General features: G+C 41.6%; 1 protein-coding gene across 1 annotated transcript; it reads left to right on the top strand.

Annotated features, from left to right (window-relative positions):
* Positions 1-978: 978 nt before the first annotated feature.
* Positions 979-21,372, top strand: zbtb47b (zinc finger and BTB domain containing 47b). The gene is made up of 6 exons (XM_070928452.1): positions 979-994; positions 15,676-17,007; positions 18,384-18,531; positions 18,965-19,080; positions 20,208-20,352; positions 20,927-21,372. Exons 1-6 carry the CDS (start codon positions 992-994, stop codon positions 21,370-21,372), a joined length of 2,190 nt encoding a protein of 729 aa, XP_070784553.1. The 5' UTR covers positions 979-991.
* Positions 21,373-25,694: the final 4,322 nt, after the last annotated feature.

Below are 25,694 nucleotides of genomic sequence, written 5' to 3'. Positions count from 1 at the left end.
TGGTAATTTGATTAATTTGTTTTGTAATACTGTATGCACCACTAAAACACAATATGAACCAAAATTATAGCGGCGTTAAGGCAACACCTGCATTATTACCTAAAGCAGAGGGGCCCCAAGTTAATATCTAGTTTTAACACCTTTATTATTTCAGTTTATATTATGCCTTTATGGTGCATATTCCTAAAACAATGTGGTTAATTAAAGGATAAAAAAAGGTATAATAATTTCCAACTAATACATACAGAATTGACACAGAATGGAAGAACCAGGGGTGGGTCAATAGGGGCCCACACCTCATATTTAGTCCCAGGGCCGCATAGCAGGTTAATGTGGCCCTGGTAGGAGGGGGTTACCCATTAAAATGAGAGTTGAGAGACTAATTCAAATTCTTGCTCTCTTGTGTGGTGAGATTAAACATCTGTGAGTCATTTTGGAGAATTTTGACATTACGAAGTTATGAAGGGCTGATATGTTGGCCAGATATTGTGTAAATGAAGTTACAATGACTTCTGCAACATGGGAAAAATGAATGAACTCTCTGACCTCCGCATCTGTCCGGCCCGTGTGACGTCACACGGTGGCAGGAGCGCACAGTGAGAGGAAGCGCACTCAGGTTTGCGCCATATGGCTGCATGTCCTTCCCAGTCCTCCTCCTGCTCACGCCAATAACAGGGGAAAAAATCCAAGTCCTGTACAAAGAAATGCGCCTGTCTCGCAACTCCGCGTGAAACAGTACCGTGTCCCTTTAAAAACGTCTGACAAAAAGCCCATATGATCCCCGAGCTCCAATCACCAATTCCTTCTGCAAAAGCAGCCTCTGCATTTTTGTCTGTCTGAATGCTACAGCAGCACGGGGGGAAAAAAGATTGAGGATAAGGCAAAAACTGAAGAAATGTGACAATTCAACGGTCTTTTTCATGGCGAAGGGAAAACTGGTGCGAAAGGAGTTATTCTGGGACTCCTTTGAGCCTCGAAACGCTGGATCAAAATGGTAGGCTACAGAGGAGCGCTGCATTTTTGTTTATTTTTTGTGTGTCCCTGTTTGATCTCTTGCAAATTTGAGCTACTTAGCAGGCCGATCAAACTTACCGCACTTCTGCCTCATTATGTGTTTGGACCACTGGCTGTCACACGCGTATTTAGTGCTTTGTATCCCTCGCGGTGAAGTTTGTAACTTGCCGACATCACGGCACAAGTTGGACATTGAAGCAGCTGAAAGAATGCGATGGCTACAATAGCTACATTGATGCAGAGAAGGAGTTAAATTCTTTCATATCAGGGCGCTTCTGCAAAAGGCTCAGGTCGCGACTGGTGCAAATGTAGACAGGGTGAGGGGAAACTGCCCCCCCTTTTTCTCCAACAGCCAGTGCAGGACAAGTTTGTTAGGCTTTGACATTCACGCACACATCAGAGAGTCTCCTCTGTGTGGTCTAAAAGAAGAGTGGATGTCACTCTTCGTGCCTTAATAACTTCACTTTGTTGCAGGTGTCTGTAGTCAAATGGTCCCTTAGTTCGGGTGAAGCATTGTAGTCAAAATTAAATGCAAATGTAATTCCAGTGTTGACAGTCAAAGCAGAAAATGCTTGACAGTACTATTTTATTGGGTAATGTTTGGTGTGTTTTATCTGCTGCATGAGGTCGGTTTCTTTTGGCAAATGTCTGATTCACATTCACTGACTAGTATCCCTCTGTCCCCATGATTTTCAACCAGAGTCCATGATGTTTTTATTGCCCCTTTACATTAGCAGATATGAAGATGACTCCTGTACAGACAGACTGATAGAGTAATGGGAAGAGAGGCAGATAGTGAGGCAGACAGTCCACTCTGTCTCCAGGGTCATTTTAGGATGCCTCATTAGGAAAGCATGTGGAGCTTGATGCAGTGGTGGAGTAATCCCAGCGCGCGTTCACATCTGGAGGCTTGGGTTAATATCTGGGTCAGGTCAGCGGGGTTAGCCCTGGTGCTCGCTGGGTGGCTTCTGGTGGGAGCAAAGAGGGAGGGAGAGGTTTTGGTATTGCTATGTTTTTCTTCCCTTTTTTCTATTTGCTTTTTTTTTTTGAGTGCGCATGAGAGTAAGCTGCGATAAACAAAGTGCAAAGTGTGCTTGGCGAATGCAAAGCGCTGGTGATCAGAGATACTGTATCTTTTTGACTGTTGTGGTAAACATGCCCCAGATAATTCCTGTAATTACTTTGTTGACTTCAAAAGCAGATTAGTCCCCGCTAATTTTGTTTTTAATCAATAGCCTCACCTTATTTCCCATAAACTCCCTTATTCATGGTTTGATTACTAAGCAGGCCTACCAGACACAGGCCCAGTGGCCTAAGGGGTCAGGGGGCCCTTGGACCAGAGCCTCTGTATGAAGTGACTGCCAACATTTCTTGCTGGAAAGTTGCAAAACAACTACAAAGAGACACAAAAGAACAACAAAGAGTTTCAAAACAACTAAAAAGAGACACAAAACAACTAAAAAGAGACGCAGAATGTCTATACAGAAATGCAAAACAACCACAAAAGAGATGTTTTGTGTCTCTTTCAGTCTGTGGGTCTTGCTCCTATGTACGTGTCTGTGCTCAGAGGCCTCCATGCCCTTATTCAAATGAAAAGATTGTTTTTCTCGTAATTTGTTGGATTTGTGAAAATGTGCCTCAGTTCCATCCACACTATAGATGTTCATACTGCACTGTTTAATCTCAGTGAGCATTGTCAGGTCCTGAGTAGCTCCTTCTCTATCCTCACAGGGTGCTGCAAGTTTTACGTAACTGCCTATTCAGGGCATTCCTGCCCACCCTTGACTTTGAGGCTTCACTGTCTCTGGGTGCTGAGCGAGGAAACTGTCTTTAGTCCTTGTGACAAGTGCAGCCATTCCCGAGCCCCGGCAACAAACTCCAGCAGACATCTTTGGCCCCTGGTAGGAGGCCGCTCTCCTTGGAAACTCAGACTGTACTGTAGGTGCTGCTAATTTATGCCCCTGAGATTAAGAACAGTGGACAAGGCTGCAGAGAGCAAGGTCAAACTCACTGGGCTTATGTAAGCTTTCTTTTGTTCTTGTTGGTTAAAATGGCACAAGTTTCTTTGAAGCAAGTAGGATTGTTTTTGTACTCTTTCAATAAATCCACATTTTTATTGTTTCTCAGCAGTGCCAACCAGCATCGTGTCTTTTTATCTACTCCAATTTAACCCCTTTGGCACTTTTTTAAAAAACGACTTTGAACTCCATTATCAAAGAGGCCAAACAGCCTTTTCTTTTCATACAGCTTGATATGAGGATTTATATTAGCCTTTCATTGTCAGGCATTTAAAGATATTAAGAGGTTTTTTTTAATATAAAAAAGGGCTTTGGCTGAAGTGTTCTTATAGCTTTTAGCTGAATTCAGGCCAGAGAGAGAGACTTAGGAGGAGCTTTAAAGCAGATCGGAATGAGTTTTCATGCTGTTTTCAGAGATTTGCCAAGCAGGAAAGTAGGGATCCTTGATCTGATAGTCATGACGAATATTTGTTTCACGTTTAGTCATACACACAGATTAATGGAATGACATCATTATCCATTTTTTAGCAGCTTATCTGTGTTAGAGTTGTGTGAATGTCACAAACAAATATGCACGGATCAGCTTGAAAAATACACTCCTTATCCATCACGGTATCAAAAAATGATTTCACCTCAAACTAATCAAATTTTACACCTTTTAAAGGAATACACTTGGGAAATACTCTTATTTGATTTCTTGCAGAAAGTTAGATGAGAAGATACCACTCTCACAACTGTGCATTAAATATGAAACTACCGCTAGCAGCTGGTTAGGTTAGCTTAGCATAAAGACTGGAAACAGGGGGAAACAGCTAGCCTGGCTCAGTTCTAAGGTAACTAAATCTGCCTCTAAAGCACACTAGTAAAGCACTTTATATCTGGTTTATTCAATTCTTACAGAAACCAAAGTGTAAAAACAAGAATTTGCAGTTTTACGGGGGTTATGTGGCAGACAGTTTCTTGGCTCTGGGCAGTTGCCAGGCAACAAGCAGAGACTACAGGAAGTTACGGCTCCCAGCCAAGAAATAGTCTGTCGTAAAACAAAAAAAAAAAAACATCGTAAAAACGGCGAATTGAAGAGCTGGTAGGTGGATTTTGTTACAGTTGGACAGAACCAAGCTAGCTGTTTACCCCTGCTTCCAGCCCTTGTGCTAAGCTAAGCTAACCGGCTGCTGGCTTCATATTTAATTTAAACATTAAATCTTCTTATCTAACTCTTCACCAGAATAAACATATTCCCCAAAATGTCGTACTATTCCTTTAAGCTCATATTCACCATTTCTCTGGCGTCCATTGATTGGTTGCGGCTATAGAAAGCCGGTGCTCCTCCTCTACCTCTTTTTCCTCTCCGTCCTCTCTGACCTTCTCATCAAACATATCAACTGCCTCCACACACACAGACACACACAGACACACACAGACAGAGTATTGCCACACCATAGAGATTCCTCTGATAAGCAGCTCTTTAGAGTCTTGTGTTAGCCTCTTCTCTCTGTGTGTCATGCTATGAAAGGGATAATGAAGATATCACAGTTTCATCTCATGTAATAGCCCTCGGGTATGTCTGCACCTGCTCGCTTCTTCACATCAGAATGATCTTTTGTCTCTAATACATCACTTCAAAAGGAGCACCTTTCACTTTTTGTGTCATATACTTGGACAAACAGATTTGGTCCCTTCACTGACTTGATACTGATGTTTGCATTTTACAAATGTAATCCAAACATATCTGTGTTTGTACAACCCTCCTCACTTTATCGTGCCACAGGTATTTGACGTCACATCTCTGTGTTTACTGATGAATGCATGCACAGCAGGCGGGTGTGTGCGCCCGCCTAGCGCACATGCGTGTACGCCGCTGGCCTGGGAACAGTGTGTTATGACTCCAGCCGAGCGGTGGTGTGTGAAGTGTTGTAACGTGTGTGTGAGGAGGAGATGCCAGCACCACGGGCCTCTCTTGGCCAGGCTTCCTGACTCAGCGTTTCCTCTCCCAGCTCATTGGCCCAGACACAAACTTCCTGGCAGAGCTTCAGTGCGGACGCTCTAACCTCGTCGCTGCCCCCCAACCCCCCACCCACCCTGTACCCGCCTCCAGGCAGCTCCTTTGATTATCCAACCACTCGTCAGAGTCATCTTAACTCCAGACGACCGCCGGTTGATGTCTTCTTTCAACCTCACCTGTGATTGGGCAACCCACACACTCACAGACTGTACCATACTGATAAAACACACTGTTGTCCAGTTTGTTCAAAGGACAAGCCAGAAAAAGGACTTTTGCAAATCATTCATCTGAGGCAATCCCGCTCACGCTGTCAAATTTTAATGTACTGTACGTCACCGAGATGCTGCTCATGCTGTTCCCGTCCTTATTTTTGTTTGTGCGTCCCAATTTCACGCTCGGGTAAACGCGTATCAGTTGTAGATTGGCTTGTCACCTGTGGTTGCATTAACATATAGATGGAAATGTATTTAAATCTAATGGTGAAAGCTGGTGGAGCTCCACCAGGGCAAGGCTGGGGCAAGTCCGAACTGCTAGATTAGGACAGGGAAAAGCCTACAGTGTGGAGCGGAGATTGGATGTTTAGGATTAGAGCAGCACTAATGCTGATAATATTGTCTTTATTAATTGCAGCCAGCAGTGAATGCTGTGGTTAAGAAAGTTAAATGTTTCAATAGGCTGAGGGGAATAAAATAATTAGCTAAAGTGGTGAAAAGAGAAAACTGAATAACCAGCAGCACATTTTTAAAGTAATTTAGGATTTGCCTTTTGCTATATCTGAAATTGTCCTGCTGAACATTTTACAAGAAGTCTCATTCAGTTGTCATATGTTGAGGCAGTTCAGTTTGTTGAGCTGAGTTTTTTTTTTTTTAACTTTTTCTCCTTTTAAACTGGCAAGTATTTATCAATAATTTACCATTATTTTGACTGTTGACTAATCGGCATGTTATTTTCTCCGTTAAAGGGGCACTCTATTTAGCATTTTGCATTGCGCTTACATAATGACAATAGTAAAAACAATGGCCAAAATAGATAAGGCAGAGGTCAAGATATCCTGACTTAACCCAGTATCCTGGGAATTACGTTAAAATTGGACGATTTACATCAAATGCCAATGTTAAGTGCCAATGCAGGAAGTATGGTGCCCTTTTATGTACCGAGGTGGAAAGTTAACAACAATTGATCGACTGTGTAATGTGAAAGGGGTCCCCATGTCTTTAATTTTAAATTCAGATTTCTCTCATAATCCATTTTATGAGGGTTGATTTTCCACCAAACTGCATCACAAGGTGTAACTATCAGCCTTAATACCATTATTATCCGATAAACAGTACCATCCCAGTGAGTATTAAACTCCACTTTAATGTGACCGTGCCGTGTGTGACCTCAGCAGTGAGCGTTCTGCCACCCGCCGCTGTGGCTCCCCCTTTAGTCATTGAACATTGATTTTTATTTGCATTTTTTATCATAGTGCTGTAATGATCGCTGCGGGGCTTGTTAAAAGTGAGACCTTGTCACTTGTGCTATTACCAATTTGGCTTGTCTATGCAGACGCAACATGTTCAATAACGCGATAATGTCCGGGCACATTTAGATGCTCCTTTTTCATCTCATTGCATGCATCAGCAGTGTCATCACATACACCAACATTTCTTTTATTTGCTGTTTTACTGACGTGGGCACAAATGCATGATTATGATGCAGGTATGCATGCAGAGGCGTTCAGGGTTGCATACGCGTGGGTGGATGTGCTCGTGCATCTGCTACTGTATATGCTTCTTCTACCTCAAGGTCAGTGCTGGGTCTCTGTGCTGATTGGATTTAGAGAGGAGAGGAGAGGAGGGAGTGCTGACTGCAGACAGAGGAGAAATCTTCCACTAGACACATGGACGGATTATGAGACAATGGGCCCCACAGACATGTGAAAGCCCCCCCACCTTTCCTACATTGGACCAAGACACCTAGACTGTGGTTGTTTTGCGTTTCTTTGTGATCATTTTGCATCTCTTTTTGATTGTTTTGCATCTTTGTTGTGGTTTTGCATCTCTTTTTTTGTTTTGCTTTTCTTTGTGGTTGTTTTGCGTCTCTTTGTAGTTGTTTTGCGTATCTTTGTGGTTGTTATGCTTCTCTATGTTGTTGTTTTACATCTTATTGTGGTCATTCTGCGTCTCTTTGTGGTCAGTTTGCTTCACTGCAGTCGTTTTGACTCTTTGTAGCCTTTTTGCATCTCTCTGTGGTTGTTTTGCATCTCTCTGTGGTCGTTTTGACTCTTTGTAGTCATTTGATTTGACACTCACCTCTACCCTGAGACCATGGACCCCTGGGCTTGTACCCGGTAGGCCTGTTCAGTAATCCATCCATGACGAGACACAAGTAGTGAAAGCAGGGAGACAAACTTGGCAGACTGCTTTTCCATCAATGCCAGTCTTGCCCAGCTTGTATCCTAGACCAGATAACACCCCAAGGATTAAACCATGCCACGATTCTCACCCAGAGAATCAGAAGTCAGTATTCTGGCTCGGCTTCTCTGGGACTAAACCTGTCTGTCGTTTGGCATCAGCAGCAGGGAAGGTCTGGTGAGCACACAGAGGACACAGTGTCAGTCATTACCCTGATGACTTTTTAATGGCTGTCTGATTGGAATCCGCCAGAAATGACATGCCCTTGTCCCGTTCCGTTTGGTTGTGTTTACGCGTGACCTGATCCATTTCCCGCCACGTAAAAAGCACTCTGACGTTACTGTGAGGCCAAACTTGCTGTTGTAACTGGGTGATCTCTTTGTGGAGAGTTTGTATTCAGGCCTGTCATGCTTTGCTCTCGCCTGCACTGATGATGACTCAGGGATCTGTGTGTGTATGTGTGTGTGGAGGGGAGGGTGCTGCTCTCCTACCGTCTCGGTGCCAGTGAGTGAGATGAGGGCTGACACGGTGCCCACTCTCCTTCCTCCGGGTGTCAGTCATGTCGAGCCCTGTGCCTGGCCCCTCAGCAGGAGGCCTCGCTGTGAGGAGGGCTGCTGAGTGTGCTCTTTACTGTAGGTTGAAGAGCTCCGTGGGTGGAAGTGGCAGAGCCCCTAAACCCCCCACCCACATCCCTGCTGGGTGACAAGAGGGTCGAGGCATGAGCTCATGGGATTGCTGTCTTCGTGACTGTGGATGGTTGGGTGATCTCTTTTTGTTCCCGATGGTCATTTCCAAGCAGAGCGACTTCACTGTGCATATGGACAGTTTGACATTTGGCTGGTAGCAAGTAAACTTGTTTGTAAATTCATTTAATGAGCTTTTTGTGGACTGAATGAGATTTGTAGAAGTCAGATTGAGTTGAGAGAACTACTTTGCAATACAGTGTAGGTTTGTATTGAGATTGGAGGTAATTCAATTATTGTAATGGACTTATGATGTTGTAATAAAACATAACTATTGTCTGATTAGGGCTCCTCAAACTGCGTGTTTGGTGGGACAAAACCCAGAGATATGCAGTTAAACATTTAATCAATAATCGTTTCAGTTCTAGTCTGAATGAATGATAAAAGTAACTATAGATGATTTAATTTAGTGCTTATATAATTGTTAATTGTAAAATGAATATCTTTTGGTTTGGAGTTGTTGGTCAGGAAAAACAAACTATTTGTTTTCTGGGAAATTGTGATTGTCATTTTCCACAATTTTTCTGTCATCTGGTAGACAAAACCTTCAATTGATTTATCAATAATGAAAATAATCACCCCAAATGTAATTATCAAACAAAGTGAGGTCTGCAAGACCAATACCAATACTGACAGATGATTTTTTTTTATTCTTGACCTTGGAAATAGTTTGACAGCTCTTATGATAAGATATTTTGTGGGTTTTGCTCAGCAGTCTTGATGGTTTACTTGTCATCACATGACTTAAATATGGAACTTTGGTCATGTGATAACAGGTCCATGGCATGGCATCTCCATGGCAACTGAGCAAACCCTAGCCACTAATGAAAGCCATGAGATGTGGCTGTAAGCTCTGGTAAAACCAGTTAATTGGACCTTGTGATATTAATGTTCTTGTCAAATAATAATAGAGATTAGGGCGGCCGGGCAATGTGGTGGACATCATCATGACAATATTAATAAGAATATTTTCCAATATCAATTTGTATGTAAATGCGTGCAAAATCACAAACTGATGTTCAAAGCTATTAAATGTGTTCAACTGTTGTACATTATATAAGACCAAAGTCCACATATATTTGTAAAAGAAAAAAACAAACTTCAGAATCATTAATGTACAAACAACACAATAAAATGATAATTTCACAGAAAATGCGATAATATTGAATTATCCCTATTAGAGATGTATGCTTTTAGTCCTACTTGAATTTTCCCTTGTTTATTCCATATATGATGTTCCGTTTTCCCAGATATTGTTGTATTTAGATATTTGCATTAATATGAGCCACTGCACTCAAACTTGGTGGTGATGAATCCACAATTCAGACCATTGAAAAAGATTTGGAAGATTTGTTTTACAGTAATAGACAACGTTTTAGTGATATATTAATTTTGTGTAAGAGATAAAGCAGGTGAGATAAAGCAGGTGATATATGAGGATACTGAGTTCAGTCTGAGCAGTCTGTAGGCAGACAGAGAGAGAGCTTTACCCCCCGCAGTGTTTTCCCCCTGGGCCTGAATACAACCTGCCCTCCCTCACACTATTGATGTGTCCATGACTCTTTGCTGTGCTCTGACATTGGCCCCTGCTAATGGCTCAGTCTGTTCGCTGGTCGGAAAGCAAACAAGACAGTCAAGGTAGATGTTGTTTAGTCCCCTGATCATAAATCTGCTGTCATACATGGTGTGTGCAGAATAGTAAGAGAATAACATTTTAGGGAAATAACAGCTTTATTTTAAGAGAAAGGTTTTACTGAGGCTACAGTCTAAGATTTACATGTGCTGTCCTTACAGGTGGCCTCACAGTCCTTTTTTACAGATCAGCATCAACTACATTACAGTGAACTTTTAAAATGGCAGCTCTGTGGAGGTCATGGCACATCCCTGGTCTGTAGCTGAGCTGCACAGTGACGGAGATGCAGACTTTACAGAGTAGTAAATCTACATGGGCCGTCAAGTGCAAAGGTGTGGGAGAGAAAGGGCATTCTCACCAGTGAAAGTCAAATTAGAAAGAGGCATTTCATTCTTTTTTCCTCTTCTCATGAATGATGCAGGCTTCTCTCAGGCCAAGCAGTAATCCTGTGCATCATCCATCACAGCTTCATCAAAACTGGATTAGTGCTAAAGTAGTTTCAGTAGTTTGAAACTTTGAATTTTAATTAAAGCATTGCCATCAGGCTGATCAGGGAAATGTTTTTAAATGCCTGATTATATTCCCAAAATGCATCAACGTTCCAAAGTCGGATAAATTTGATGTCTGACACATACTTGAGTGAAGCCCCATTAGACCATTTAAACAAAGGCAAGCTAGATTTGGTTTTGTGTCAGTTGTGACCTTTCAGAGTCTGTAATTTTGATGTTTGATTAGAGCGCATTCAACAGGCCAATTAGTAACATTTTAAATAGAAAAAAGATGTGAAAACGTGCGTCATCCCTCTAAATTTCATCAGGCTGTTGAAGACCATGTCACATGATTGAAAGCTCTAGAACAGCTACTAAATAGACCTTGTGGTCAATTGTTTCCAAGTTCAAAATAACGGCTTTTAAGCCAACGTCGATGAGAAGTCCTTAAAGTGCACAGAAAAAATGGAAATTTGAACATCTGCAATTCCATGACAACTGGGCGAACTCTATTGTTTTCTCAGCAAGTGATTAAACAATTTTGACCTTCCAATGTTAACATACGGTGTGTACAGTTTTTCATGTAGCACTTATCTATAAGCAGAACTGTCCTTTTATATAGCATATGAAGGGCACAGTACAGCGACAGTAAAATACATTGTCATTGGATTAAAACACATCAGGCTCTACAGCTGCCTTGTGAAACAGGCCCTCTGAGGCCTCTACAATGCAAGAGGAGCCCCTCACATGTTGTGTTTAGCAGAGAGTGTGGAAAGGGCGAACAGAGCTTTGATTGAAGCCCGTTTAAATGACACCTCTTGTTGGGTGCGTCAGTAATCCCCCCGCTGCGTGTTTGTCACGGGTCAGGCCAGGTATGAATAATGTATTGGGAGACATCTGACTGAGAGGCTGGTTAAAGGTGGCGCTCCCTCTAATGACAGCAAACAAGCTCTCTTCCCTGACATTTCCAAGGAAAGGGGGGAGGCAGAGAGAAAAGGGGTGAGAGAGAGAGAGAGATAATGACAGAGAATGGATGCTCACTCAGTTTGTTTGGCTACAGTACAGTATGTGATGAAATGTGACAAGATGGCTTCGGCTGTATTGCATATTGTGACAGACACAGCAGCTGCATAGTAACTACAACTATTTTCTATTGTATTGAATAATTTTAAAGCATTTGTCTAGATGAAAGAAATGCAATAATTCACTGATTAAAACCCCCCATCATTCAGCGGTGTACAGATAAACTCTGCTGTAGAAAGATACTAATAATTATAATAATATTAATTCTGAGCACACGATTGAACATTTTGAGCACATAATTCAACACACAACATTCCTTTGCAAGCACATGAATTATATTTTGTAAAGAAAAGCAAACAAAAAATATTTTTGTACAGTTTGTGTTGAATTTGCCACAGTTTCAACCGATCAAAGATCAAAGAACATTAGGTAATTTTCTTTTTGGTCTCCAATCATAATTTAGACATAATTTACCTGTAGTAGTCTCTACTAGTTAGTCTCTACTTTATTAGCTTGCAACCTTGCTATGTTGGTAGGTAGCTAGCTAACTTCTGCCAGATAAGAAAGTAGCTAAGTAACTAAGCTAGTTGGCTAACTTGATAATTGACGTTTAGCCCTGCCCCCCCCTTAATTACTGTTACTCTCCATTCTTACATGGTAAGATGTTGAGAGGGCAAATGAGTGAAACTGAGTTAGACAGATTATTATGCTGCACTTTTAAGGATTATAGAAATCATGCAAATAAATGTATTGAGCCAGAACAGAAAAAGGTGTGCGTTTTGAAGAAAACTTATGTGCATGCAAAAAAAAGGACGCTCAAAATGTCCCTCATTGCCTGTCATTATTTCGCATTTCAGTTCCCTTGGATCAATTTTTCAGACCCATTAATGATTTCCCAGACATTGTGATCTGTGACCACAGAGTTGTTTTGTTGAAAGGAATATGAAAATCTACAACTTAACTTAACGTGTCATGGAATTAAACCTTTAACATTATTGTTGTTGTTTCTTTATTTTGACCCGAAGCTATTGATTGTTTGAATCTGTTGATGTTCATCCTGTAGAATTTAATCTTTGACTGCATTGTCCTGTTTGAATCCCAGAAAAAGAAGCTGATCGCAATCGCGAAAGGAGCATAACTTCCAGTCTGCAACTTATACTTGATCTGATTAAGGCTGCAGCGTTTTGCCCTTGGGCGATGTCTGTAGCCTTGCACGGGGAGAGATAACCCGATCTCCACTCCTCTCTGGCTCAGAGTCCAATTTAGCAGCTCAAAACTATGAATAAATCTAACACTCCATAATTGAATTCTTCAAACAGGCCAGATTTTCAAGGTTGGGCCCAAATGCAAATCCATTTCCAGCCTTAACAATGAAAAGTCGTTTTCATTGATCTTAAAGAGAGAATATGTTGGGCAGTAGGGAAAGACGGAGAACAATTTCTAATAAAGAACAATGAACAGTCTTTGTAGTGTGATTCATACTCATCTACTCCAGAGCTTCTCATAAATGCCATAATGGTTACTGCCCCAAAATTAATTAATAATTTAATCTCTTTTTTTCTTTATTGTATGTGTCACATGTCTTGTCCTGGACGTGCAACTGTAAATACTGAAAAGCTACACCCTCTCCAGCAACATGCCAAAACAAGGCTCGTATCAATACTCGTCCTATTCTGCCTTCAAGAGACGCCTAGAATGATAAATTCCATTAATTGTTTGGAGGGTTAGTTAGTATTTATTCTGCGTGGTTTCCCTAATTATTTCTCCCGACGTGTTTTGTCTTGTGCATAATTCTCCGTTCCTCTGGGACAGTGTAGCGAGTGGGTGTGCTGAGAGAGCCGGCTAATGGGAGGGAGATGACACTGAATACCAATGCTCAGACCAGTCAGTCCTTGCAGAGACCAGACACTGTGTTTGTGTTTGTTGTGTGTGTGTGTGCATTTGTGTTTTTTCCGTGCATGGTTGCACATCACATATGCGTGTGTGTGTGTGTTTGCTCTATTTGCTGCTCTGTCCCCTCTCACATCCCGTCTGGATCGAAACCCTGCCCTTCCTGTGCTAAAATAAACCCACCTTGGGAAGTTGAGGACCTTGCACAGAGCGCTGAGTGTTACACCTTTTCATTTTCCTCTGGCTCGTATCGTGCAGCATGCATGCAGTCAGTGAGTTTGTGCAGTACACTTAACAGACTGAACATCTTAAAGAATACACTATGATAACTGCTTTAGGATATATTTATTTAGAATTTATTTCAGCAGTATTTGTGTCTCTAATTGCTTTTTATATAATGCATGAAATTTTGGCTTAAAACAAACAAACCAAAAAGAAAGAAACCTAACTTATTTCTTTCAGATGAAGATGTAATTGAAAGCCTCAAAAAGGCTTGTAAGTAGAACTTAAGATATACAGTACTGTGCAAAAGTTTTAGGCAGGTGTGAAAAAATGCTGTAAACTAAGAATGCTTTCAAAAATGGAAGTGTTAATAGTTTATTTTCATCAATTAACAAAATGCAGTGAATGAACAGAAGAGAAATCTAAATCAAATCAATATTTGGTGTGACCACCCTTTGCCTTCAAAGCAGCATCTATTCTTCTAGGTACACTTGCACACAGTTTTTGAAGGAACTCGGCTGGTAGGTTGTTCCAAACATCTTGGAGAACTAACCACAGGTCTTCTGTGGATGTAGGCTTCCTCAAATCCTTCTGTCTCTGTCCTGACCAAATCTCCAACTCCATTTGCAGAAATGCAGCCCCAAACTTGCAAGGAACCTTCACCATGCTTCACTGTTGCCTGCAGACACTCATTATTGTACCGCTCTCCAGCCCTTCGGCGAACAAACTGCCTTCTGCTACAGCCAAATATTTCAAATTTTGACTCATCAGACCAGAGAACCTGCCGCCATTTTTCTGCACCCCAGTTCCTATGTTTTCGTGAATTGTTGAGTTGCTTGGCCTTGTTTCCATGTCGGAGGTATGGCTTTTTGGCTGCAACTCTTCCATGAAGACCACTTCTGGCCAGACTTCTCTGGACAGTAGATGGGTGTACCTGGGTCCCACTGGTTTCTGCCAGTTCTGAGCTGATGGCACTGCTGGACATCTTCCGATTTCGAAGGGAAATAAGCTTGATGTGTTTTTCATCTGCTGCACTAAGTTTCCTTGGCCGACCACTGCGTCTACGATCCTCAACGTTGCCCGTTGCTTTGTGCTTCTTCAAAAGAGCTTGAACAGCACATCTTGAAACCCCAGTCTGCTTTGACATCTTTGTCTGGGAGAGACCTTGCTGATGCAGTATAACTACCTTGTGCCTTGTTGCTGTGCTCAGTCTTGCCATGGTGTATGACCTGTGACATAAAAGTGTCTTCCACAACCTCACCTTGGTAGCAGAGTTTGGCTGTTCCTCACCCAGTTTTAAGCCTCCTACACAGCTGTTTCTGTTTCAGTTAATGACTGTGTTTCAACCTACATGTGAAATTAATGATCATTAGCACCTGTTTGGTATAATTGGTTGATCATACACCTGACTATAATCCTACAAAATCCCTGACTTTTGCAAGTATACCTATAAGAATTGATGCTGGTTTGAAGGCAAAGGGTAGTAACACCAAATATTGATTTGATGTAGACTTTTCTTTTGTTCGCTCACTTTTCATTTTGTAAATTGATAAAAATAAACAATTATTATTTATATTTTTGAAAGCATTCGTAGTTTACAGCATTTTTTCACACCTGCCTAAAACTTTTGCACAGTACTGTGTGTGTATATATATATATGTCTTTTTTTTTAAGATAGGTTTGCGCCCCTCCCTAGATGGGCTTTTAAGCACATTCACACAGCTCAACAAGAAAACACATACAAAACACAAATGATAACACAATAAAGATACCATAAAAACCTAATGACCCATGGCTACACTTCTGATCCCATTCATGATCCATTTTGAATTCTGTGGGTAAGTGTACAAATATACACGTAATGATTACACATAGGCGAAAGCAATCCACAGCTATAATACAATAATACAGACCTGCCACATGTCTAGCTCACCATGTTTATCAATCATGTTATATGATTGCGCTTTACAGGCTACAGTGTCTCGTCAGGAAATGATGGTTCTTATTGTATGTGGAAGTTTCTTGTTATAACTAGATACATTTCTTGTAGAAACGAATAGAAGAAAGAATAGAAAGAATACTTATCTAGTGATAACATGAAGAGGATCTTTTAAAAACAAGAAACTGAGCACATTTTTTTTTGTCATGGTAGCAGCAATACGCTGACCATATTACTAAACGATAATGAAGTCCTTTCCAACCTAATCTTTTTCTCTGTCTTTCTCCCTCCATCATGTTCTCTCCAGCTCATAGTGGAGAAGACCACAGACTTCCCCTCTGCTGAGTTCTCTCTGGTGGAGGATGTGGCTCTGCACTTCACCTGTTTGATGGACAGGCTGAACGAGCAGCGCCTCTTCCAGCCTGACCTGTGTGACGTTGACATCGTTCTGGTGCGTCAGCACAGCACCTTCCCGGCCCACAAGGGCGTGCTGGCGGCCTACAGCCCTTTCTTCCACTCCCTTTTCGCCCAAAGCAAACAGCTGCGGCGGGTGGACCTGTCGCTGGACGCCTTGACCTCACAGGGCCTGCAGCAAATCCTCAACTTCATTTACACCTCCAAACTGCTGGTCAGCAGCCGTACTGTCCGCGACGTGCTCAACGCCGCTACCCTGCTTCAGATGAGCGACATTGCAGCCTCCTGTCGTGACCTCATCAGCAGCCACTCGCTGAGAACCACCTGCGCAGATATGGCCAATCAGGAAGGGCTCGGTGGCGGTGATCCAGCTGCTGTAGCGATACCCCCCAGCCAACTGTACCCGGAGATCAAACAGGAGTCAGAGCTGGGGAGGGTGTACAAGAGGGAAGGCAGCAGCCCATTCTCTATTAGAGTGGAGGAGGCAGGCAAAACGGCCTCCCAGCAGAAGCAGACTTTGTGCAAAGTTGAGAGCAATGGAGAAGAGTCAAAGACCGCAGATGGCCACACCTCCTTCAACAGAGACCAGATCATTGTTGAAGTCAACCTCAACAACCAGACCCTTAATGTGTCAAAGGGATCAGAGGGCAAATCGGCGACCGCCACAGAGACAGCCACCATCTTTGGTCATTGCCATGACAACGAGAGAATTTCAGAAGATGATGAGGAGAATGAGGCGGACAATGACGACACAGTTGGAGAAGAAGATGACGATGACCTTAAGAGAGGGGACATACTGGGGCAGAGCAGCGAGGAGGAAGAGGAGGAGGAAGACGAGGAAGAGGAGGAGAACACCTTAAACATTCCAGGCCTGGAGCAGCCAGCCTTGATGGATCGACCTCGCCGGGGCACCAGAGCCTTTGCCATGGCGGGTACAACTGCTTCCATGCGGCAGACACTCACAGAGGCCACGCTGGCCAACCAGCGGCAGGGTGGGAAGAGGACGCTGGATGCAGAGGGCCTGGGCCAGAAAGTGAGGCTGGAGGAGAAGCAACACTTCCCGTGTAAGAAATGCCCTCGCGTCTTCAACAACCGCTGGTACCTGGAAAAACACATGAACGTCACCCACAACCGCATGCAAATCTGCAATAACTGTGGGAAACGCTTCCTGCTGGAGAGCGAGCTGCTGCTGCACCAACAGACCGACTGTGAGAAGAGCATCCAGGTATGATTCAACCATGATCATGATGAAAGATGTCCCCCTCATTATTTAAAATCTTGGCTTTGTTCTCAGCAAATTTCACAGAAAGCGAGTCCAAAATGGCAGAAGCTATTGTAGTTTATTAGCTTTGTTACACCATCCACTTTTATTGGACCTCCTCTGTCAGAGTATAAACTACTCTGTTTGCAGACAGTTATGATATGACTTTTGAAGAAACTGTCTGAACACATTGTCATGTTAGCGACCAAGCTTGCTAAATGAGCTAGTTATCCAGTTAGCAGGCTAAATGGCAGGTGGGAGTAAACGTTCTAGTACAGAAGAGAGAAACCCTTCAGGTGTGACTGAGAAGCGCTTGCATGTTCCTGGCTGACCAGCACCAGCTACTTGCTGGCCAGCTGTCAGGATGAAAGATGCTTCATAAAAATGCTGACACACTCATCTGGGGCACCTTTTACTGTTAACACGTGCTTCATGAGCAGCAGGGAATGATTTGGGTCTATTTTCTGCCCTTGGTTTTGCCTCCCAGGCTACATACAGGCTGCCGCAACTGTCTGATTGGTGGTACTAGTTGGGGCTGTGTTGGTTTGACACAAAGCTCTGCAGACACTCTGCAGATTACACCCTTTCACTGCATGTTTTAGGGGACAAAAACATTCAATTTATGTTTTGATTTAGAGGTGACAATGTGTAGTTATAATTAAACAAGATTAAAGATGCAAATCCAACATTATCTACTGTCAAGTCTATATCAGTGAAACTGAATATGATTTTCAGTAGAGTTATGGCATTGATAATACAGGAAATAACACAGCTTGTCTTATTGTGTTGCTAGGCTATCATTGTTATGGAAGGGGACCAATTTATCATAATTTGTTTACTAGATTCATATAAATGCCTGTGAATGCAGGGAATAGCATTGATATGGTGTCAGTTTGTTTATTTTATTTGTTGTTGAAAAACCTCTCACTACATTACGTAACCCTCACTTCAGCTTTTAAAGTATTATTTAGTTACTAATTAGTACGTGCACAGTTGCAGTCATGTTAATATATTAACACTGATCAGAGTCAGTGACTCTGTCAACTGGTAGTGAGCGATAATAAATTCTGATATGTCTCAGTACCTCCACTATTACCCACTCTGCAGTGAGCAGCTGGACTCCTGCTGCGGTTTTGAAGATCATTTGCTGCTTTAATCTACTGACTCTAATTGCTTTTTTGGTACAGTGCACGCTCAAGTATCTGTGCAAGCTCACACACCTGGATTGTATTTGTAAAGACTGTTCCAGATAATGATTTTCTTAATATCTCATACCCAAATGATAGCTCCAGTAATAACTATATTTTGCTTTCTCTTCTGTTTTTGTTTTTTTGTGCAAGTGTGTAACATGTGGCAAGGCCTTCAAAAAGCTATGGTCGTTACATGAACATAACAAGATCGTCCACGGCTATGCCGAGAAGAAGTTCTCCTGCGAAATCTGTGAGAAGAAGTTTTACACCATGGCTCATGTCAGGAAGCACATGGTCGGTGAGTGGCAGTGAAATCAACCATCCTGGTTGGTCGCTTTGTTCCCGTTTGTTACTTTAGGCTTCCTTTTCAACATCCCACTGATTGTTGTGCAGGATTTGTTTTGGGTGTTGCTTTCCTCTTCCACTTTTTTGGGAGATAAGCATCTTATTTTCCAGACGGGCTTACCTCATTTCCTGTATACATCTGTATTTCAGCAGTAAAAGAAGGGTTTGTATAAAGTACCATATGTCATTGAGTCCTATTTATTTAGAGTTCTATGTGGAAACTTCAGAGGAAAATATATTATTTATTAGATGAGACACATTTATTGTCCTGAGCTGTTGTAATTAGCCAATGAAAAAGCATCTCAGTGTTGTTCTTTAAGTGCTATTTTAGGGTATCAATATTGAATACCATTAACTTATCTTGTACTGTGTGCATGTGTGTTTAGCCCACACAAAGGACATGCCGTTCACCTGTGAGACGTGCGGGAAGTCGTTCAAGCGCAGCATGTCCCTGAAGGTTCACTCTCTGCAGCACTCAGGAGAGAAACCCTTCAAGTGTGAGGTTTGAGCTTCTTTTATACCCTGCAGCTGCTCTCCACTTCACTCACATGAAGAGTTTCATTCCAACTGAGATATCCACCACTTTAAAACCTGTAATTTCTGAAATTATTGGTTTCTAGAATGTAATTTACATCTCTTTATGGCCTCTGCTTGTCAAAAAGAAATACTCATGTTAAGGTCAAGGAATCCAGATGAGGCAAGGACCAGATGTGCTGATCAAAGATCAACAGAGCTTATTTGCGAGAGTTAGATGAGAAGATTGTATATATGAAGGTACACGCAGGAGAGGATTGGCATAAAGACTGGAAATAGGTAGCCTGGCTCTGTCCAAAGGTCAATAAAAGTGCTATGTTAAGTTGCCTGCTGCTGGCTGTAGCTTCATATAGCTTATACATGAGAGTGGTATCAATCTTTCCATCTAACTCTTGACAAGAAAGCGAATAAGCGCATTTCCCAAAATGTTGAGCTATTCCTTTAAAGCAAATACTTTGAAATATTTTCAAACAATTTTAAGTTTTTGAATTTTCGAAACAGTTTGGCTGCTTGTAAAATTGGACCTATTATCATATTTTAAGTTGCATAACTCAACATCTATAAGTATGGAGCCCGGAAGACGACTTTTTTGTGTGTGTGCATGCGTTTTAGTCGTACACACACTTTACTAAAGTGCATGCATCACTCCAGAAAGCGGTCAGATGCACGAGTAGCCTACTTGTGTATTACATACCAGAAGTTAAGAATGTGTGCTTATCCGGCCAGGCACGAACTAAGCACTGAAATGCCACTTGGCAGGTGGACGGTGGCGCCAGCGCCAAAGCGCACGCAAGCTTTATCAAAATCACATCCATGTCATCTCCTGGGCTCCGTATGTAACACCCATTGTACCTTGTATATTTCACATTAAATGGCTGAAATGTCACAACAGAAACACTGTTTCTCACAGCTGAGATTTGAATTAAACGTGTCTAAAGAGACATTCACAGTTTTATAGCCTTAGTTTCATTTAGCACTGCATTTTTCTCAAAAGGAATGGAATAAAACCCATTGAGTACTCTTTTGGTGACTGTCAATTATGAGACTATTTATGATGATTAAGACTGTAAAAATGTTCACTGTGTGCCATTTCAGAACTGTAGTGAGCGCTTCCAGTACAAATACCAGCTGCGTTCTCACATGAGCATCCACATCGGACACAAGCAGTTCATGTGCCAGTGGTGCGGAAAGGACTTCAATATGAAACAGTACTTTGACGAACACATGAAGACACACACTGGTGAGTCACTTCTTGCACTACTTCTGAGGATTTTCAAAGGTGTGTTGATTCTGAATCACAGAAGAGCAACGTGTGTTTTTAAGCCAGCATTAAACATGACATTGACATATTATCCCCTTTTTAAAGATACCATGTGGAGTTTTCCTGTAAACAAACTAAATTCTTGTTTACATTCAGTGTTTTCACCAAAACACATTGTGTACATCCTTGTGGCCTAACAAACATGTTGAATGCATTTCCTTTCTCATAAAACCTTTGCAAAGAAGATAATTTGAATATTTTGAATCATGCATTGTTTATATCTATGTTTACTAGCTTGCAGTCTTCATCTTCACTGTTTTTGTTGCCGCATTGCTCCGCATATTTGCACGTTACTGCCTTCAGCTGTCGATCAGCAGAATAGTGAGAAGCCATTGGCAGGATTGTGTGTCATGTTGCCCATGTGCGTCTTTGTGCGCGGTCACAGTACAAATTAAATAGTGACCCACGTTGGTATGGCCAACAGGTTAGCAAGAATGTTGAAGATGTATCAAGAAGGTGTGTCTTTCAGCTCTTCATGTCCCTCTTTGTGCAGGAGAGAAGCCGTACATCTGTGAGATCTGTGGGAAGAGCTTCACGAGCCGGCCCAACATGAAGCGCCACCGCCGCACCCACACAGGGGAGAAGCCCTACCCCTGCGAGGTGTGTGGTCAGCGCTTCCGCTTCTCCAACATGCTCAAGGCCCACAGGGAGAAATGCTTCCGCGTCAGCAACCCCATGGTTACCGACGGCAACAACCCCCTCGGCCTCGATCAGCCTCTGGCCTCGCCCGCTGTGGACTCTTCCATTCAGGTGCAGCTAGGGGCGGCGCTCCCCGCCACATCGGTGACCACACCCGCTGCTGCCTCTAGCCCACACCCCCTCCATGGCACCCAGCTGTCTCTCCCCCTGCTGCACTCCATGGGAGGGCTGCCTCCCACCCCTCATTTACCCCCACCGCCTCCCCTGTTCTCTGCCGGTAGGATGAACTCCAACAACTAACAAATCTCTGTAGCATCTAAAGCACTTTTGTTACTTTTGTTTTGTTTTTCTTAATGCTTTTAAGAGGACTCCTGCAGCGGGAGAGTGATGCACCTCAGTGACATTTACACTGAGAGGAAAAACTGACTGTAGGCTACATGGAGGCCTCATAAAAACACACATACACCTACCACAATAAGAAATAGTTATTTTTTACTCTGTTAAATACAATAGATAACCTCAGAGTCCAGTAGGACATGTTGTCACCACGCTTCTCCTCATGAATTTCACAACTCTGTTCTGGTTTCATTTGGGATTTTCCACTACCACACACATCTCTCCAGAGCCTTGCACAATGCATTGATTGTAGCATCTTTTACAAAGTGGGAGGAAGAGTTTCCTAAGTCATCTGTCGAGTGAGAACCACACCATGATGAGGAAAAAAATGTTTTATTTTTGATCGTTCTCTGCCAAGATGTAGCGAGTGGTTCTGGTCTGACCCAGCAATAACCAAATGCTGATTTGTCTTTGAGCATATACATGTATATGGCATTGCCAATAACCAAATCCTGTTAGCTCACCTGCTATAGTTAGAAAATGTTATACAGCATTTATAATCGATCCTGCACCTTACATTTAACTCTAGTGATATTTAAAATGTACTCCTAATTGTCTTCATTTTTATAAATGTGCTAGTGTGTAATTCGTGGCACGTTATGTCAGTTTGTAAGGACGCAAGAGAAGTTGTGAAGCGTGGAGAGTCAGCCGTGCAATGCAGTGTGTGGTTTTTGTGACGGTGTGAGTGTGTGTGTTTGTGTGTGTGAAATGTGAAGCAGAGACGGGAGATGAGGATCTACGTTCAGCTAAACAATGCTTGAGCTTCCCCAAATCAGGAGATGGAGTAATTTGTTGACTCATCTTTTGCTTACATTAAGCAAGCGCTCTCCTCTCCTGTAGATCTGGCTTTGAAACGATATCGCACTTTTCTGTGACTTGTTAGTAAAACCTAATGTACTCAGACCTACAGTATATTTGTAGGTTTAAAATGTTAATGTTAACTTACGGCTCATTTCCCAACTAAACCCGATCTGTGTAATTAGTTTGCAGAATACCAAGAGTGTAGGGATAATAATATTCACAAAAACCTGCTTATGTAGCTCACTAAGTGTGCACATCTCATCATGATGTATATTGTGAAATGATAAACATTATATTCCAATGCCTAAATCTCTTGGCACAACAGAGCGCATCACTAAAAGGGCTCCTTATGATTACATCACTATTATAAACTAGTCAAATTCTTGTAACAGTGATCTGTAGAAGCTGAGCAAAGTTGGGGACATGCAGTATGTAATACCGCTCCAAATTGTGCGGCGCAACGTGCACCTTTTGACAATTGTTTGTCATGAACTTACTGGAGTAAAATTGAAAGAAAATAATCAAATCCTTTTCAGTAAAAAGTAAAGTAAAAATAAAAAGTCTCTTAAAGGAATAGCTTAAAGTTTTGGGAAAGTTTTGCTTTCTTGCCAGAATTAGATAAGAAGATTGATACCACTCTCATGTCTGTACAGTAAATATGAAGCAGCTGATTAGCTTAGCTTAGCACAAATACTGGAAACCGAGGTTAACAGCTAGCTTGGCTCTGTTTGAAGGTAAAAAAAAAATGCACCTACCAGCACCTGAAGCTCACTAATTGACACGTTAAATCTTGTTTGTTTTATCTGTACAAAAAAGTGTAAAAACGGTCTTTGTTTAGTAAGCTAAGACTACAAACTGTGTCTACAAACTGCCTCCAAAAGCAGAAATGTTTTAATTCTCAAATTGTCGTATTTACACTTTTTAACAAGGATTAAACAAACAAGATTTAACGTGGTAATAAATGAGCTTTGGAGGTACTGGTAGGCAAAATGTGTTACCTTTGGACAGAGCCAGGCTAGTTGTTTCCCCTTCACTCCAGTCTTTATGCTAAGCTAAGCTAACCGGCTGCTTGCTGTAGCTTCATATTTAACAGACAGGTATGACAGTGGCATCAACCTTCTCATATAACTCTCTATGCGTACTTCCCAAAATGTCAGAATATTCCTTTTAAATCTGACATTTCAATCAATTAAATCCAAAAAGAGTCTCTGTGCACTATCGATGCACTCCCGCTCACTTTATCTATAGATAACCTACTTGTAGTGTAGCATTAACCTGTAAATATTGTTAAGACGTGTTTCTTCCTTGTGATTAATTCCTCATGTTTACATTTGAAGAGTCAGTTGAATGTGCCCCCACGTGTGTCTTGGCTGGTACTACCGAAAGTTGTGGATAAGCTTTTGTAAATGTAATAAGCTGTTCATTGTTTTATTTAAAAGACAAATTGAAGCACCTTAGTGTAGTCTTATGTCTTAGCTCACCCCAGTTACATGTATTTCGTAAACTGCCATGGTTAAAAAGCTAGGGCCACATCAGATGCAATTTGATAATGGTACTTTTTCTTTTTTTCTTCATGTGTCTAACACATGTTTTGTACTTTGATTTGCTGCTTTTGTACAGGGTCCAGTTTGAGACTGCCCTTTAAATGAAAAGTCTAGAGCTGTTAAATTGTTGAATATAAATCCTATTTAGCCTTACTGGAGAGTTGAGCTCCAGGGTCAGAAATGAGCTTCAATTTAGACATTTGGAGTGGTTTGATGAGGTAACTGCCAACATTTTCTATCCATCTAAGGTTTGATCTGGTCATTTGTAGATGGGGCCTCTGAGTGTTGACAGGGAAAGGACTAAAGGCAACCTGTTAATGTCACCAAAACATAAGGCCTGTTGCTCTCTTGTGGCATCTTAGTAAACTGCACTCGGTTAGCAATCCTTCATGAAAGAAAGAGAAAAGCCTCCCTTAAGACTACATTATCATTCATAAGAAAAGGTTAGAGATGTAAATTATTTTCCCACTTCACTGTTTTGAGAAGCACTAGCCCAAGAGACAATAGAGATACTGTGGTTATGTATGGTTTGTGTATTTGCCTTATATTTGGAGGGATTTGAATGTTTTTGTGTTGTGGATGATGGTAGTTGCTGATGGTAAAAGAGGAGGGATAGTAGTTAGTACTACTGATTTATGCACTTTGAATTTGATTGCCACACTATCCCGTAATGGGGAACATGTATGCAGATACAAGCTGAAAAAAGGTAGCAGAGATGTGTACTGAAAAACTCATAAATGATTAACAAAATCTACAATTGCTTTGTATTATTTGTTCAAATTCGATCAGAGTTTGTGGGTAGTAAGTTGCAGAAGTGGCCTGACCTGTGTTTTGTTTTCAAGAATAACTTATTCGGTGTGGTGTGGATAGTCAGTGCACCTAAACTGGTGTTTCTGTGTTTTCAGTCTGCCTGTTTTGCACTGCGCCGCTCTTCAGCAAGTATTTGAGACTTCTCCCTGAGGGTGCATACGGTGCAGCTATGGCTGTTTCTGATTGGTTGGTTCTCCGATCGCTACCATAATCAAGAGAAATGGCCAGTTTGCTCCTAGTGAAGGGTCTTAATATGTGACTGTTATATTTCAGGCCATGAGAAAATGTAAAGGAAGGTGTCAGTTGCCAAATTGAGTAATGAGAAAGATATTAATTATGAGAGCACTTTATACTCCAGTTCAGCTTACAGGGTTTGAAGGCTGATACAGTTGCAGTTATTTGCTGATGACAGGTGTGTGGGGTTTTTTTTGTTTTGTTTTTTCCATGGCATAAGATTATAGGAAATTATAAAAATGCAGTCTGCCAGAAATGTGTCCTTGGCAGGTGTTTTTCCCCTGAAATAAAATTTTGTTTTGACCAAAGGGACATCAAAACTGTTTGTACAGACCCTGCAAAAGTTACGGGCTTCCAACCAGTGTAGTAATAATCAATTGCTGTTACGATAAATCAAACAAACTGCATCGTATTCATGATTTTGTAGGTGAATGACACTGAGCAGATGATCAAGTTGTATCAAAATAATTGGTAAATGTTTAAAAACAAGATTGTTTTACCCCACTTTATATTATACACTATATTACATATATAGTTCATGACACAGCGTTTGGAGGAAGTGTAGAGAGTGATTTGGCTACAAAAGTCTAAATCCACCCTTGAAAACAGAGTATAAATGTTAATCCTTTTGTCTTTGATTATTAGTGAACAAATCTTCCCTAAATCCAGCTGCGAACAAGACAAAACCCATCTGACTTACAAGTGATGTAATGACACTTAATTGAGCTGTACATTGAAAATGCAGCAAAGACAGACATTTATGAGCCCTGACATCTCCCAAATCCTAAAAATATACACAGTGCACATTTATTTAAATGTAATATTATAAAGTTAAAT

This window comes from Enoplosus armatus, chromosome 21 (genome assembly GCF_043641665.1).
Source record: "Enoplosus armatus isolate fEnoArm2 chromosome 21, fEnoArm2.hap1, whole genome shotgun sequence".
In the NCBI taxonomy this organism is placed as follows: Eukaryota; Metazoa; Chordata; class Actinopteri; order Centrarchiformes; family Enoplosidae; genus Enoplosus; species Enoplosus armatus.
The sequence above is the reverse complement of the archived record's forward strand: the minus strand, read 5'-3'. Positions and strand labels throughout refer to the sequence as shown.

Bases quoted from the DNA above. Each gene is read 5' to 3' on its own strand.
- zbtb47b (XM_070928452.1), top strand. The intron at 17,008-18,383 runs GTATGATTCAAC...TTTTTGTGCAAG, and splicing joins ACTGTGAGAAGAGCATCCAG to TGTGTAACATGTGGCAAGGC. The intron at 20,353-20,926 runs GTGAGTCACTTC...CTCTTTGTGCAG, and splicing joins ACACATGAAGACACACACTG to GAGAGAAGCCGTACATCTGT.